Source organism: Octopus sinensis, linkage group LG19, assembly GCF_006345805.1.
Source record: "Octopus sinensis linkage group LG19, ASM634580v1, whole genome shotgun sequence".
Taxonomy (NCBI): domain Eukaryota; kingdom Metazoa; phylum Mollusca; class Cephalopoda; order Octopoda; family Octopodidae; genus Octopus; species Octopus sinensis.
The window spans coordinates 14,492,730-14,510,656 of NC_043015.1; the positions used below are offsets into that span (position 1 = coordinate 14,492,730).

The following is a 17,927-nucleotide window of genomic DNA, read 5'->3' on the forward strand; positions in this document are numbered from 1 at the left end:
TAAACAAATTTTCTATTAGAAGCTGAGAAAATAATGTTGCTTTAGGTAAAAATGCTAGATGTACTGAACCATTGAAACTTATTCTATATGCAATGTGGCCATGGTAAGGTCTTATAGAGGGAAGTAGCTGACTGGAAGTGAGATGCAGAAAAGCATTGTTTGTGTTCTTTTTATGTGAAAATGCCAAGAGAATGTGTGCAAAACAGTTTGGTTGCATCTTGTTATTTTTTCTCACTGGTTGCTAACTAGGCTACAAAGTTCAATTGTCTAGTCTATGTTAGCTGCAATTTCAAACAGACTAGTCACCAATTCATGGCTGTCAGCTGGTAGGAAATTGCTGAGACAATAGTGTCATTGTTAAATATAATTTGTTGTAGCAGAGTTGGCATCTGCAGTATTTGTATTTTCATTGGGCATTCTCACTTTGAAGTGGTTGCGAGACTTTTTGCTGTTGAATTTAGTAATTTTTAGTGGTGGTATTGGCATCAAGTTTTCCATAGTGTCTTTGGTTTAACTGAATTGATGTAGCATCTTTTGGCAGCCATTTCTAATGACATGGTTTCCAGTGTAACTTAATTAAATGTCAATGTCGCCAATTTGAAGTATATTTGAGCATCAGATTCACAAAATATAGACTGTAGTTCCATGTTAGACACCAATATTACCAATGTAACTTACTCTGACTGTCATTTCTAGCATTGGGGTCTCCAATGTGGAAGCTTGATTAAATGTCAGGGTTGCCAATGTTGAAGCTGGTTGAATGGCTGGTGAATATTTGGTAATGTTGCATGTTGTTACCCATATTAAAATCAAGGCTGTTTGAAACTTTCAATAAATCATTTATTTGCATAAAAATATAGGCTATATTACTAGTAGTAAGTTATGTATGTATGTTGGCTATCAGAGCACTACATCATCATGTAGGGCAAGAGGTGAAAATTAAGAATATCTTGTGTCATTGCTTGGAGAAGTGAGAATATTATATTCATGGCAGACAAAGCAATTCTTCTTAATCTGAGGTCAAGCAGCTGATCAAGAATCCTGTCTGCCTGTCTCCTCTGTGACCTCTTAACCACTGCTTCTCTGTTTCTACTGCATGTCTCATCTCTCTACTCTGAAACATGCACCTCAATTTACGGTTATGTTTTGGTAGGAAACTCAAGAAAATTTTCTTTCAAAATCATATAATCAAATGATTGTAACTAAAATACAAGTGGCCAGAATCCAGGGCAAGCCACTTGATGTGTTGTGTCCAATTTGTCATTACTGAGCTGATATAGTTTCAAATCTAAGCCCCAATACAAGTCCGTTGAGCACAATAATTATTAGTAATAATAAAATATTGAAAACAAGTCAAATTATCATCACAGTCTGTTAGTAGAAACTTATGAAAAATTCATTAGGGTATATTGGCAGTTGTATAGGAAGGCCACATCATCTCATTATATCGCCTCCCCCAGTATACATAGCCCACACCATATATGTCTTACATTATTTACTGATTGTGCTATGTTTAAGATGATTTAAATTATTTAAATGGAAATCTTTCTTGAAAGGATGGAAAGAATATTAATAAATTTTTATCTACCTATCAGCCATTTGCAATGAGTGGATGACAACAAAACTATAGCAATAGTCACCACCCTGGTGGTCGATTGCGGTTATGCAAAATATCACAGTCAGAAATAATAATAATAATAATAATAATAATAATTGTGTACAGTGCTCAGGTGCACTACAACTCATCTAAAGTGTATATATAATCAGGTGTAGTTTCGGCGGATTTCGGAAAGCATGAGGGCCTTAAAAGATGCAGTCAACAACTGACGCAGGCAGTTTATTCCATGCTTCAGCAACTCTGAGCGTGAAAAAATGTTTCCGAAAGTCATGGGAGCTGTATTGTTTTCTGACTTTGTAGGCATGTCCACGTGTGTTAGACACATGGAGATCAAAAAGGTGTTCAGTGTTGTTGTTGGTGAGGTGGTTGATAACTTTGTGGGTGTTTACCAAGTCCGTCACCAAACGCCGGAGCTTCAGTGAATCCATGCCCAGGGAAACAAGGCGCTCAGAATATGGTAGGTGTCTGATGGAGGGTATGCGTTTGGTTGCACGTCTCTGGACAGATTCCAGGAGGTCAATGTTCTGTGCAAGATAGGGGTTCCAAACTGATGATGCGAATTCCAAGTGTGGTTTTAATCCGTGTTTTAACCTTCTGTGTGACAATTCACTTGACCAAAACATAAACTACTATACAGTTACTTTGAAAGAAGATAAAACTGAGACATGGTACTCTGATTACAGATTTATATAAAATAAATTTATGATTTTACACTTTATTCTAGTATAATGTCACAACATTGAATTTACATGCACAGATATTTTTTATCCTATAAAACTTTCAAATATTGTTCAATAAATGTACAATGGCACAAACTGAGTTCACTTTTTCAACTAAAAGATTTATAAAATAAGGGTGTGTCTTATATGCTAGCTAAAACGGCAATTGATTTTATTGGAGTTAGCTCGCTTGTTATTAAATTTTAAACACACCGAGGGAATTTTTGTCCACCAGTTGCATCGATAATCTTGGTTAATCAAATTTTTTTAAAACTCACTGTCTATTGTAAGGGAGAGACCCTGCTGTTGCCATACTTTATACTGTTGGAATAGTCTTCACTTCGTTATCTAGTATTTGACAATTTTTGCTCGATGTCTTTCTGTTAGTGATGACATTCTCAGAAAACTCGTTCCTCACCTTTATACGAGTTTCATAAAAACTAATTGCAACAACTACTGAGGCACTGAACTGAACAGCTTCTAAAGCTTGAATTAGCCGTATTTCGTCTGCCGCTACGTTCTGAGTTCAAATTCCGCCGAGGTCGACTTTGCCTTTCATCCTTTCTGGGTCGATTAAATAAGTACCAGTTACGCACTGGGTCGATGTAATTGACTTAATCCGTTCGTCTGTCCTTGTTTGTCCCCTCCGTGTTTAGCCCCTTGTGGGTAGTAAAGAAATAGGTATAATATGCTAACTAAACAAATACGAACAAACAACGCAGCTGTTCAATGTGAATTGCGTCACAAATTGTTGGCAGGATTCGGTCTAGAGTTAAGTCCCTTGAAACTGTCATGCTGGCCACTATTCCGCTCACCGTTTCTTTACGGTGACGTGTAGCAGCCATTTTCGTCCTATAAATATTTCTTGTTGGTACACCCGGAAATAATCTCTTAGTAATATTGTAGCATATTTTTATATTTGTGTTTATCGTTAATTATTGCCCAAAATGGTACTATTGTTTATTTATTCGTTAGTTTGCGTGTCATGTATCCCACCTATATTAAGTTTTTACCTGCCTGGACTTGCTCCCGTTACTTACTGTGAGAAAGGTAAAACTACAGCAACATGTAGGGTGAGTCTTGATCAAATCAAATATTTAGTTATATGTTGATTTTCAGCTGTTTAATTCTTCTAAATTATTTCTATTATACGTAAATTAGTCATCATCAAAATATCACAAAATAATTTATTGTATCCAACATTAAAATAATTTGACCGAAGTTTAATGTAACTTCTTGACATTTTCCTCTCAATGTTATTTTCATGATTATTTTTGCGTAAGTCGTAAAACTGAACAACATGAATATTTATTTATTTTGGTTTGTTAGTTAAACTACATTTTGGGAAATATACCTGATGTATCGTTGTGTTTCACAACAAACACAGAAAAGTAAACATTTTAGAGTCGATTACTTATTAATTTCTCACTTTGATCGAAATACATAAAACAGCATTAAAAAAAAATGTTTTTTTATTTTCTACTTTGAACTTACATTATACGAAGCTGATTATGAAGATTAACATATCAAAATAATGTTCGAATATCTTCAGTTGGGGAATATTTGCCACACCCATTGTCACCACCTTGGTGTTTGCAATCCTTTTTCTTTTTTCCAATAGTTTTTAAAAGTAGGTTTGCACTACTCCAGTGTCAGTAAATATTACTATCAAAATGAAACCTCACAAATATGTTGATTTGTTATTATCGATCTTTATAAATCTCATTAATAACCGATTTACCTAAGTTTTTACATTCAGTTGTTTTCCTCAGCAGTCATTATTTCATTATCTAGAGATGGTGACCATTTTGTAACCCCTCCCTTTGAAAGTTCAATTTCCACTCTTAGGCCGGACTTGGTTGTAGAAACATTAGAAAAAAAACTTTATATTATTCGTTTATCATCATAACCTCATACGAGAACTTAGGCAATTTGGTGTGTGGAGTAGAGTAAGTTAAATACATGGACATAATGGTATTATGGGTTCAAACATCTAAGCAGAACACCACTGACAACTAGTTAGTTTTTCTTTTTTAATCGTGTATTTTGTGTTAAATAGCGTCGTTGTTTATAGATTTCCAACTGGCAAATCACTACATTTCCAATTGTGAAAGTGATAGGAAGGTACAATTTGGGCGAAATAATTCCCACGAAGTAATTTTGCTCGCCGTGATTTTCTTGTTTTCGTCACACAAATACAGAAGCGCTGGTACGGCTATGTCGTTTAGAAGTTCGCCCTACAGACATGTGGTTCCATGTTTCTACTGTAACTTTGGGTTTACTTAATGCCTTATAAATGGACTTGAGGTGTTTCTCGTTTCCAGAGCCCTTTGAAAGTGAAGGTATTTTTTACCTTGTGTAAAGTAGGTGTAACCTTACAAAACAAATCATGCCGGTTAGTTGTAAAGTATTCAGTTTCTTGTCATGATTGAAGTTGGATCCATCAAATATTTTAATTACATTCCTAATTAACGTGCGCAACGCATGACTATTAACTACTTACAGTGTGTATTGAATGTTAATAGAAGAGAGAATGATTAACAGCAAATATATGAGACATAATTACTTTCCCATCGCATTTGACTCTCTTCCATCACAGTTGTCCTCTTTCTGGTGAGGATATGAAGCTCATTGGAGACTGTATCGTGCACATGGTACCTGTACATATGTATCAAAAGAGTTTGTTGCAATAAATTATCATTGCGAACAGACATATTCTCCTATGGAAAACTATCTTTAGTGCCAGACATTGACGTGTGACGTGGTTCGTATCAAAATAGTTGTCCATGAAAGATCTTTCTTTTTGACCTGGAAAACAACTTCTGACGAAGTAAATACTTCCATGGGGCCCTGGAAACGAGGAAGCACTGGAATTTGCTTGTTTTATGTGTGTGTGTGTGGGGGGGGGCATGGCTGTATGATTAAGAAATTCATTTCCCAACCACATGATTTCTGTTTTATGTCCACCAAATCCTTGTGAGTGGATTTAGTTGATAGAAACTGAGAATAGGCCGTCACTCTTAGATGGATATACTAGTGGGTGTTATGTCTGCATGAGTCTTTACGTTTGTGTTTCTCTGAAAATCAGTGGTGACGTTTTTGTAATTTGTCCTGTCAACAAATTGTCTGCTAGGTTTGCACTTATAAAATGGTATGGAATAAGTAATATCTTACTTTGTAATTAGGTAAGGGTTACAAACAGGAAAGATATGCACTGCAAAACAATGCCTCACTAATATATTTGTATAACCCACGGCAGCATGGGAACAACATCTAAAATGAGTGATTTATATGTATATTGGGGTTGTACTGAAAGTAATGCTATTGTAAACATAACATTTTTAATTAAGCGATATAGGTCGTTCAAATTGCTCATGTGGTAAAATAATTCTTCTTCTCTGCAAAATCACTTCTCAACATAGTCTGCATCACAAGCAATGCATTTGTGCTATCGTTTTACACGCATACACACAAACAGGTTTCTGCTTATTTTCTGTCAGCCAAACTCTTGGGTCCTCTTTGAAAAATTTCAGGTGTGCACTGTTATAGGAACCTATTTCATGACTACTTTCACCTTCTCTGTGTCATCAAATTGTTATCCCCACCTAGACTATCTTTCATTGAACTGAATGGGTAGAAGTCGGAGGGCATCAGGTAGTTAGGGGACTACTGACCAGTCCACATTGCTGATCACTTGATTTCTTGCCAAAGATGTATGTAATCATGCACTGTTGTGGTGAAATTGGACCACTTTCAGATTCTTGTTTAGTTTCTTCCTCCTAAAGGCTAGTTTAAGCTTTTTGATTGTCTCAATGTACTGCTTACTGTTCATAGTACAGGTACAGCCACATTCCAGAAAATCAAGAAGACTGATGTCCTTGTCATCTCAAAAGACAATCACCATGATTTTCTGTGCCAGTTGTCAGTTCTTGAACTTCTTAGTCCTTGGAGAAGAGGCATGACTCTATTCCATGAACTTAATAGTTTCTAGGTAAAAAAGATACAACCTCATTTTATCCCTTGTTGCCAAATCAGAAAAAAAAAATGCTTGTCATTGTTTTCAGGTACTTCAAGCAGAGCTGATCAAAGCAGAGTTCATCCCTCTTTCCTTCAAATCAGGTGTCAACTGCCAATGTACCCAAAGTCTAGTTGTACCTCAAGCTTGTTTTGGAAGGGCATCCAGCCATAGAAATCAACACAAAACTGTGATTGTGATTCATCTTTCTACATGAATCAATTTGTTCACTTACCTGCAGTTTGTGTCAGTGGTCAAGCTGATGGTTTCCCACTGTGTGGTTTGTCTTCAGTGCTGGATTCTACTTCTTTAAACTTTCTTATCCATCTGTGTAAATTTTTCTTACCAATGGTGTCTTCTCTATAAACAATCTGTAACTTTTGCTGGGTGCTTTTAATGTGGCCCTAGCATCAGTGCTTTTTATGTGGCACCGGCATTGATATCAGTTCTGCTGTGGTGGATAGGTCTTCTTGAGTAAAGGAATGTACCAGATATCTCGGTCCTTAGTCATCTTCATAAGGCTTAGTGTCTTGAGATCGGCATTCAATACTTCATGTATATGTGTGTGTGTGTGTGTATACAGATATACATACATACATTCATTCATTATTAACTGTACAGGTACATAAGTTACTCAAGGGCCTAAACTTTTGTACAAAACATTTAAACCTTAGGGATACTTTTAAAGCTGTAATGGTGTCTTCTGACCTCAGAAAGTCTATCCATTCACTGAATTAGCCTTACTTTAGTATTTCTATTTTTAATTATGTCTTTTGTCACACTCTATAAAGTATACAAGATTCTATGCAAATCATTTCGGGTTAAAAGTGAAGTTAAAGAGAGTGTGTTATAAGGTATTTGCTATTTTGAATACATTTGTTTCAATACCTGTCACTTTGCTGATAGTAAAAAAGCAATCTTTTAAAAAAAAAAAAGCAATCTTCAAAATGATACCTCTTAATATAAAATATATTCTGTTTGAATAGAGAGTCTTTGAAGGAAGTAGTAACTTTACTTCTATTTTCAGCTTCAGGAAAATAGATGTTCTATGAAATGCTTTTTAATTGGGTAAATTACTGAAATTAAGACTATTTTTTTTCTGTAAAGATTTCATAAATAATCTTTTGATACTGTTTACCTCAAAACATTTGCTTCAAAAATATTTTGCTTTATATTCTGCAAACTCAGTACATACACATCATAATGAATACAGAACATGACTAGAAATTGTAGAATGTCTTTCTGGCTGTGCTGTGGAATTCTCTTTGATCTGTAAATATTGGTGGGTTTGTTGGATTGCTCACTTTGTTGATAACAACATGTAATTATCCTTGCGTGACCATTGTAGTCAAACAACTCTAGTGTTTTGCTAGATTGGCATAAATAAATTGAACCAAATCCTCCTTGAAATTAATGGAAGGTGGAATCACAATGGCTTCTGAGAAAGCTGTGCCAATATTTACAATATTTGGAATCCTTCCTTCCCTCAGTTCCAGCAACTGACTAGCATGGTGGTTTAACCTATTAAATGCAAATTGACAGTTTTTCTTGAACAACTGAGAACTTTCGTATTTGTTTGGATATGTAAAACTTTGTATTGACCCCCTAATAGAAGTTACTGAAAATTGTTGAGCTCTATGGTTTACTGGGTGAATATGTTAAAAATTATTAGTCCTTCTTTCAAGATGTTGCTCATTGTTCATTACATTTTGAAGTGAGTGATTGATAGTGTTGAGATGTCAGTGGGCCATGGGGGTTTTGTTACACAAATAACTGAGTATCATTCTGTGAAACCAGTTGCTTCATGAGAAGATATGTGATAGGCTGATGTAAATTTTGCTGGAATGAAAATAGGTAAACCTTCAGTAGTGTAACTGCAATTAGTAAGCACAGTTTGGTAATTTTTGCTAATAGAAGATAGTAGCAAGTTCAGCAGAAAAGTTTTATCTGTTCCCCCTGGAACACCAGTAAATATCAGACCACCTTCATTGTAAATTTTTTTTTCTCAATTGACTCAAAAACAATCCTTTGTTATTGAGTTATTTATGTGATCATTATAATAGACTGCTGCTGAAAGATCTGTTTCATTTGGATTAGCAGGCACAGTTTGTTAATAATCTGCAGACAGAAAACCATAATAAACTGCTGAATGTTTATATTGATTCAACTAGTTATCTAGTGCACACAGCATGCTACTAAATATGGTTTCTGGTGCATTTTCAGTAGTCATTGTTTCTCTTCTGAAATGTAAATAACTTCAATAAGATTGTTGTGAAACATTTTGTATCAATTTAAAGGTTCAGGCAGGAAGTAGAAATGAAGAATTGTAATTAACAAATTCCTGAAGTGGCCTGTAGATTGAGATGCTGTTCCATTCATGCATGTGATAATTTTCAATAAGATTCAATACTTGGCAAGCTTGTTTAAAACTTTTGCATGTTATGTTGTATATTGTATGCAAATATCAAAACTTGTAGCTGTGGCTCTGTGAGGAAGCAATAATCTCAAATAGCTGAATTCTCCCTGTGATGGATGACAATATTTTTTCTAGTTGTCTGTTCTTCTTGCCAAGTCCTGTTATACGATTGCCTCTTATAAATATTCAAAGAAGTTTCAATATAGAATATGTCTAAACATTTTTATCAAAATAATCTGTGAGTTTAGTTAATTGAGCTTGTTGAAGGACATTTTCTGTATTTGTTTTATAGGTAAAAAATTATTTGTTGATTGGGTGTGTGAGTTTGAAAACATTCTATAGAAGATTTTTTATGGGGAATTTGAATTTAGGTGATTCAAAGTTTTCTTTGTTAATAATTTCATCTTGCTTGTTTTCATCACTGATATCAGGAGAAACTCATTGTCGATCTCTTTCTAGTGAGAGATTGTAGAATGGAGTGTACCTCTAAATATGTATACAGATATTTGACAGCTATCAACATTGATATCCTCTGCATATTTTTGAAGTAACCAAGCATTGTAGGAAAATATGTATCAGTTATTCACCTTACTGCCTCTGTTTCCAACTCACACATTAGCAGTATAACCTTCTTTAGTAAGACATATAACTAGTCACACCACTTCACATATAACTAGTCACACCACTTCACATGATCATTTGTTTCTTTACTGAACCATAAAGACTATGTGTGTGTGTGTGTATTATTTGGATTGATTAGGTTCAGCAGAGACAACTTTGTTGATTTCTGACCTTGTGCTGTGAAAGAAAATGACAATTAAGTAAACCACTTTCTGAATTTCATTTGAGCTCGCATGCATGATTAATTTCCCCAAAACATTTTGTAGAAGTTGCTACCTCTTTAGTTTGAACACTTGTGCAAGGCAATCTATGGCAGCTTGATTTCTATTGAGTTATTTTGTACCCATGCAGGTAAATGTTACAAATAATGTTGGTTTCTTAAATCTCCTTACAATATCCATGACATTTTTAGTACTGCTCTGTATCTTGGGCTGCTTGTAAACATGTTTTGGAAAATGTCTAACTTTATAATCCAATCAGTATTGCCTGCAATGATTGTATTTGCTTGACCATTATACAGGTCTGCTTGTGCCAGTTTATAATACAAGTGAGCATATTGGATTTCGACATATCAATTAACACAAAACTGTGCAATATATTATCCAAATCAGCTTTCTTCAATATCTGTAAGGAATAAAATTGGAGATATGTCACTTTTGAATCCTTTGGTTTGAGATGCCATCTGTTTGAGTTACCCGGGGGAAAAAAAAAAACTGCACGGAATTATGGATACATCATGGAATCATAGGCTCAGTCAGAGTTGCTAAATACGCGAAAACTTTGCTTATCGTTCTCTTTTTGGAACCTGCTTACCAACATTCTATCAGTTTAACAAGGTTCCTTATCAATATAACAACCTTATTACATGTTCACTATCTTGTCTTTTGTCAGTATGCAATCCAATAGATATGTTTCGTGGTACTGTACTAGTGTCAGTTTGTTCTTGCACAATCAAATGATTGAAAAATAAGTGTTGTTAGCTAAAAGTATAACAGAACTAGCAGTATCGCCTGGCGTTGCTCAGGTTTGTAAGGGAAATAACTATAAAGCATTTTTAGAGAGTTATAGCCAAAAAATAGCAAAAAAATGGGAAAAAAATGATGGTAAATTTTTTTGAGAGTTAAAAAAGGTGGAGTTGCGTCCCCTAGACGGTCTGCGGTTTGGGTTTCTGATTCTCGACCCCATGTCGAATTTATCGATTTTTTTCAGAACTGGGGGAACTTTTCAAAATTTTCGCTGCGTTAGTTTTGAATTATGACATTGGGCTATGTGTGTGTCAAGTTTCATCAGAATCGGTTGAAAGCCGTGGTCAGAGTGAGGATACGAGAAAACAGACACACAGAAAACGCACAGACAAACTGCCGTTTATGTAGAGAGAGATGAAGCGTACAGAAAAGAGCAGCATCAAGATTTTCTCTTTAATTATTGGCAGCCACTCTTTACATACACTGTCAAATTTCTTATTCAGAATTGTGTAAGCAATTTTTGATATTTCAAAACATCTGTAAAGAACTTGGTGAATTCTGTAAGAGGGACAGCCTTGAGTAACTGTAGCATTATTTACTTTCATGCTACACATGGCTACAATACTGTTGAATCGCCAAATGTTTTCCTGAAAAATTTTCTATATGACAGAAGTGTGGATAATTGATGTAGTTCAAGTAAATCATTTACTTGATGAAGCAAAATACCAAAATCTGGATAGGCCAATGTTCCTCCAGTGTACATTTCTATGAACAATAATGTATTGTAATATTAGCATCTTGTCTATTAAGCCACAACTATAATAAGTTCAAATGACTGCTGCAACTTGCATTGAATCTATGTAAATGTTATCATGCAACATTCAACATCTTTTTTTGTTTTGATGATTTATCCTATTGTTGTGTGTGTTTACCAAACCCTGATATGTCTGGTGGTAAAAGTGTTTTCTGTTGCTGCAATATGTCTGTTGAATTATTTATGAAAATATATAGATTTCAGGTCAACCTAAAACATGTAAAAGCTAAGTATAAAATTATATAAATACAAAACAGACTTATATTGGGTCATCCCATAAATAATGCAGTTTTTTTTATACTGCTTTTATTTTTCAAAATTAAGATAAACAAAATTCTTTTTTAATCTAAAATATACTCCCCTTCATTTTCTACAATGTTCTTCAATATATCTGGTAGACTTGTTTGTGATAAATATTTCTCCAGTACTGTTTCTCACCTTGTCTGCAAAATTAATATTTTTTCTGTCCAAATGATTTTGAAGACTGCAAAATAAATGATAATCAGATGGGGCAATCCAATGCCCAGCAAATATGGTGAGTGGGGCATTGTTTCCCATTCAAACTGCTCCACCCTTTGGAATGTGATCTTCACTATATGTGACCAAGTATTATCCTGATGGACGAACACTTTTTGTCTTGAAACCAAAGATGGTTGTTTTTCTTCTAGTGCTAACTTAAGCTGCTCAAGTTGTTTGCAGTAGATCTCCTTTGTTATTATTTGGTTTGGGTTTAAAAGTTCAAAGTGGACTAAAGCTTTCATATTCTACCATACAGATAGCAACACCTTTAGCCTGGGGCGCTGGTGTTTCTCCTTTCCCTACCCACTGTCTTCAGCACTTGACATTTTTATGGAGAACCCATTTCTCGTCACCAGTCACCATTTGATTCAAAAAGGGTTCATTCATGAGATGTGACCACAAAGAAGCGCACATATTCACTCTCTGCACACAATTAAACTCGGAAAGTTTGTGAAGAACCCATTGATCCCATTTGCTGACTTTTCCGATGGCATGCAGGTATCAAATGGTTGAATGACCAAATCCAAGCTTCCCTGTTAGTTCCTAAACAGTTACAATGGGATTTTGTTTCACCAGGGTTTGCAGGATGTCTTTGTCAAGCATTACAGATCTTCCAGGGTAAGGCTCATCTTCTAGGCTGTAGTTTCTGGCTTGGAATTTTTGGAACCACCAATTGACACTGGTTTATGCTTATTGTCTGATCCCTATATACTGCATTAATATTCCTTGCACTTTCTGTTGTGTTGTTGCCTTTATTGAACTCATAAAGCAAAACATGCCAAATATGCTCCTTTGTCACTTCCATTATAACTTTGAAACTGTTAAAATCGAACTGCACTCTTCAAAACTTGCACTAAGAATAAGAGAGTTGATGCAAGTAGTTTATCCCGTCCCCTTCTGACTTTTAGTTCAGGCACTTGAAAAAACTGCATTATTTATGGGATGACCCAATATTTTACATTAACTTATAATTTGATTTGAGTTTTTTTCTCCTTCCACCATTATTTAAAATATTTTGTTTGGTATACTTAAGCAAAATATTCTTATTTTAATTATAATAAATATATATTACTAGATTATGCAAGGTAGTTGAAACATCTCAGTTGAGAAAGCATTAAACTGAAGATCTAAAGGGCTGTGTTTCAACCCCAGGTTTTGACCTGTTGAGAAAATTCTATTTTGTTCTTGAGATTACTACTAATTAAAATTCCTACATTTTAACTGACTTAGCAAGTGAGGGTAATAGAAGGGGAGGTTTCAGTTACATATATATACATGCTGATGCACAGCCATCATAATAAGCTTTATTGTTGAAGTATTGGGTTCATTTAGAATCTATGATGGCAATGATCTTTTCATTTGGAGTATCTTTTCTATTGATGACTATGTATATTGTTTTTTTCCTTTGTGCTTTCTTATATAATTGTTACATTCTTATAAATTGACAGCTTTCTTATATCTTTTTGTTCATCATAATCATTTTCTAATTTTACTGATTTTGAAGTAGATTCTTGCTTTGTCCAAGGAACAATACAGTACCGGTATTAGCATACAAGCTCATGAAGCCACATCTTATCTACTTAATCATTGGGATTTTTTAAAATTTGATCAATATACTGAGCAAATGAGATGCAGATTTATAATCCCATACTTAATATTTATTGTCCTTATCATTATTGATAAGGATACAGAAATAAATTCTTTTATTCTCAAATGTGTAATAATGCTAATAAAATAGTGCGAACAGGATAAATTATCCATACATTGCAGAAAAATATGTTACCGGCCAGCCACGAGACTCAAACTCACATCCCCATGATTACGTGTCAAGTGCTTTACCATTAAGCTAAACTGCCCAGTAATGAATTCTGCTGCAATTTTAGAACTTATAAATTTAGCATCATAAGACGCTAACATTAAATTCAACTTACGATGAAAGTAAACAAAGTTTGTTTATTTTCATCATATCATTGTTGTATTATCTATTGTTGTCTAGTTGTGTTGTATTAGAAAGAAATGAAGGAGAACACATTTTAGATTACTAAACCAACCTCTTGTTACTGATTTCTAGTTGTTTAACAAACATACTTTGGTGTCAAACTAACATGGTATTGGTCAGCCAGAAATTACACTTGCCCAAATTGCCACACAGTCAGATCAAACTTATATGCATTGTTTTGAAATATTATGCCAAGACGTGTTGCATGAATTAACCTTTTAGCATTTAAACCAGCCATATCTGGCCAAAATATTCTACCTGTTTTATTTTGAATCCAACTGGATCGTACCTCTTGCATCTACCCTACAATGTCATTTTAAGCCTAAACAATCATATTAAAATCTTGAAGCTACAAGGTAATGCATAAATAATATGACTCTATAAGCATTGCATTTGACAGTCATTAGAGTAATTAGTAATTTGACAGAGTTAAATGTTTTTTAAGGAATGGTTCATTAATATGTTATATAAAGGCTAGCTGTAATTAGGAAGACAGGAATTTGTTATATTACACTGGGTATGCCATTAATAAATGATAAAAATAAAATTTCAAATTCTTCTGTATTTTCAGTCCGAGATACCTATATTTGTGAACAGACTGAATTCACCAGAAACAGTGGTACCCTATGAATACCACAGGTAAGTTTTTATTTTTCTTCACAAATAATTGATAAGTATTCTCTAAATGTTTTATTGGACTGCAGCCATGTTAGGGCATTGATTTTAGAGATCTTAATTAATTTTACCAACCAATGCTCAATGAGGTAATTATTTTATTTGCAATTAGTAAGACGCATATTAGTTGTTCAGAAATACACTAAGGCTGTTTAACTTCACTTAAATATTTATTGGCTGTAATTAGGTGTCAAAATTTTCATTGCTTGAAACTGTGACCTGGTCACTGACAATGGTACACTGCAATGTTCTGTTGTCAGTGAGCAGGTTGTGTTTCTGAATGGCTGATATGTGTTTTCCAAGCCACAATCATTTTAGTTTCACATATGGTCTCAGATCAAATCATTTACTTGACAATTACACTTCTGTAATTATTTTATTGATCCTTAATTATCAAAAAGCTAAGTTACATACTTGACATAAAGGGACACTGGGACACTGATTTACACCAGTAAACACAAACACACACATACAAATATCATATGATGAGCTCCCACACAGTGTCTGTTCATGAAATTTTATTTGTAAGTCAATGGTCAAACTGAAGATATTATAAAGAAATATGTCCAAGGTGCCAGTGCCTCTATGTAATTAAAAATCAAAAAAAAAAGTGCAGATCTTTTGAAGAAGCATCTGAATATTAAAAGTATTGATTAATGTATACAGGATAGTACAAGTATAGACATGAACTGTGTATAGATATGTTGAGTTGATAAGGACTATCAATATAGAAGACCACTCATGGCTAAGATAATAAATCCAAGTTTTACATTTATTATTATTTGAGATTTAAGTTTAGATTTGTTGTTCAACGAACTACAGTTTTATTCCTTTCTTGATTTAATTAAATTTATTTGGACATTTTGGGGAAGCTAAATTATATATTTTCATCATTGTAATTTAAAAAAATTTGTTTAATAAACATGGCAGAACCATTTTTAACATGTTGCATTCAGAAAACATAGAAGAAAACTAGGTGGGGGATATATATTTAAATGCTGAATTTGATTTTTTTAAAGATTAGTGAGAAAAATTCAACCCAGATGGTTTAATTTCTAATGAAATTAAGTTTTGGCTTTTCTGTATGTTTAAAAAGAAGGATGATTTATTTATTAATTACCATTATTAACCTATGGCTGAATTGTTATGAGTAGTTTGAAATTTGAATTCATTCATTTAAATTATACAAAAGAAAAAGAAATGTGATTAGTGTTATAGAAAAAAAGGATTTATCAATTAAAAGTTTTTGTATTATAATTAGCATTTTAAATTTTTAGAAGTGTAATTAATGAAGAATTTAATCACAGTGTGACTCCAAAATCATGTTATTTCAAAAAAGATGTGACCTCTTGACTGATACAACTGTATCATTCAAGAGGTTAAATCTTTCACATTTAAACCAGCCATATCTGGCCAAAATAACCTACCTGCTTTATGTTCAGGCTGGTCAGGTCCAGCGCCTCTCACACCTACCCTACAATATTGTTCTAAAAGTAAACAGTCATATCATTGAAATCTCAAAGCAACAAGATAATGCATGATTAATTCAAAGCAATGTGAGTAAATAAGCATTACATTTGATAGAGAAATGTAAATGCTAGAGAGTTAAAGTAATGACTGGACTATAGAAGATTAACATGATAAACCCGTTTGATAAAATCATTCTAGAAGTTGAAATTATTTAAGCTGTGTGCCACTCCCAAACAGTGGAAGGAATCTGGGGTAGAGGGAGACCCAGGAAGACATGGGATGAGGTGGTGAAGCATGACCTTCGAACATTGGGCCTCACAGAGGCAATGACGAAAGACCGAGACCTCTGGAGATATGCTGTGACTGAGAAAACCCAGCAAATAAAGTGAGTTCACAGTTGTAACCTACAACAGTGTCACATAACCAGTCCACTCAAAAAGTCCACTGCTAATAAAACAATAAAATCCATTATCATCATTTTTTAATGCTAGAATGGAATATATTCCAGAGATTACTGTAAGTTAGAATTGTGAATCTTTAACCTTTTTGATACCAACCTAACTCAAACTGCCTCTGGCTCTGTAGTACAAATGTCTTGTTTTCAAAAGTTTTGAATTCAAATCTTCCACCAAACCTTAGTCACAATTTATGTTCCTAACACTAGCTTAATAACTAATTTATTTTACTAAATTCTTTGTTATATTTAAAATTAATTGAAAAAAAACACAGAGCATCTCTACTTTGGATGATTTTGAAAAGGGTTTGGGCATTTAATCTGAAATTACTCAAATTCAGGAGAGTATTGAAGTTCGCTTGAATCATTGTGTATTGTTTGTAAAGAATAAAAAGTTTTGAATGGTACAACAATGCACTATAATACAGATAATGGGCTATATACCTGTTGCAACTTAGTCATTCATAGTCTGATATATTTCAGATATGATATTCCTTCTTCAGATATTCATAACTTATTTCTTATGAGCTATATTTACTCACTGTGTATTGTTTGAAAGTTTTTGACTTGTTACATGTTCCACTACTTCTACAGCCACCATATTTAGTATACCTGTAATCATTTAATTTCCTTTCTTTTCCTTGAGTTAGAGAATAAACCTCAAAATATACAATTTTCAAATGACTGAAAACATTCAGAGAATTAAATTAAATTTATTGTTGGTTATCTAGGATTGTAAATAAATGATTAATTTTAAACATAGTGAAATCTACAGTTATAAAAGGTACAGATGAGTGACATTAAAAATGTAAGACTTGTTAGTACTTGAACTTTATTGACACCTTGATGTAAAGATTACTATAGGTGCAGGCATGGCTGTGTGGTAAAAAGTTTGCTTCCCAACCACATGGTTCCAAGTCCATTGTGTGGCACTTTAGGTGAATGTTTTTTATCATAGCCTTGGGCTGAAAAATCTTGTGAGTTGGATTTGGTAGATGAAAACTGAGAGAAGCCCACCGTGTATGTGTCTTTTTGTTTGTCCCCCACTACCACTTGACAGCTGGTGTTGGTTTATGTTTTTATAATGTAGCAGTTTGGCAAAAAGAGATCAATTAGAATACATGCTAAGTTAAAAAAGATAAGCATTGGGGGTGATTTGTTTGACTAAACCCTTCAAAGCAGTGCCCCAGCATGGCCACAGTCCAATGACTGAAGTGTAATGAGGTACCTTGTGCAACAAAATGTTTGCTCACAACCAATCCTGGTTGGTTTATGTGTTTAGTTGCCTTAGTGATTAAAATAATTTAAAGGTATTTTCCCCTTCATATTTCTTTTTATTGACACTGAGTTCTGATGGTGAATTTGAAGATAAAAAAAAATTTAACATACTAAAAAAAAAAAAGTTGTAAGTTTATTTAACACAATATGAGCATTAGTCTTTCTGATGCCTGTAACAATGAAAATTAAGTTAAAGAGGGGAAAAATATGCAGTAATTAGTTTTGATGAGCACACAAAAATTGGATAAAGATATAACAAGATTATGACAAGCTTTTTATAGATTATTTTTATACTTTGCTAATGTTTACATAATGCAACAAAATTTCTGTTTACTTAAAATGTGAATATCTGTTTTCATATTTT

The 17,927-nt window shown here is 33.8% G+C and overlaps 1 protein-coding gene across 1 annotated transcript in view; it reads left to right on the plus strand.

The window, feature by feature from the left end:
• The first annotated feature begins 3,124 nt into the window (after positions 1-3,124).
• LOC115222089 (transmembrane 9 superfamily member 2) overlaps positions 3,125-17,927 on the plus strand; it is a 63,662-nt gene continuing 48,859 nt past the window's right edge. The window contains exons 1-2 of the mRNA XM_029792186.2: positions 3,125-3,410; positions 14,258-14,325. Of these exons, the coding sequence (XP_029648046.1) occupies positions 3,285-3,410; positions 14,258-14,325 (194 nt within the window). The 5' untranslated portion in view covers positions 3,125-3,284. The remainder of the gene's footprint in view (positions 3,411-14,257; positions 14,326-17,927) is intronic.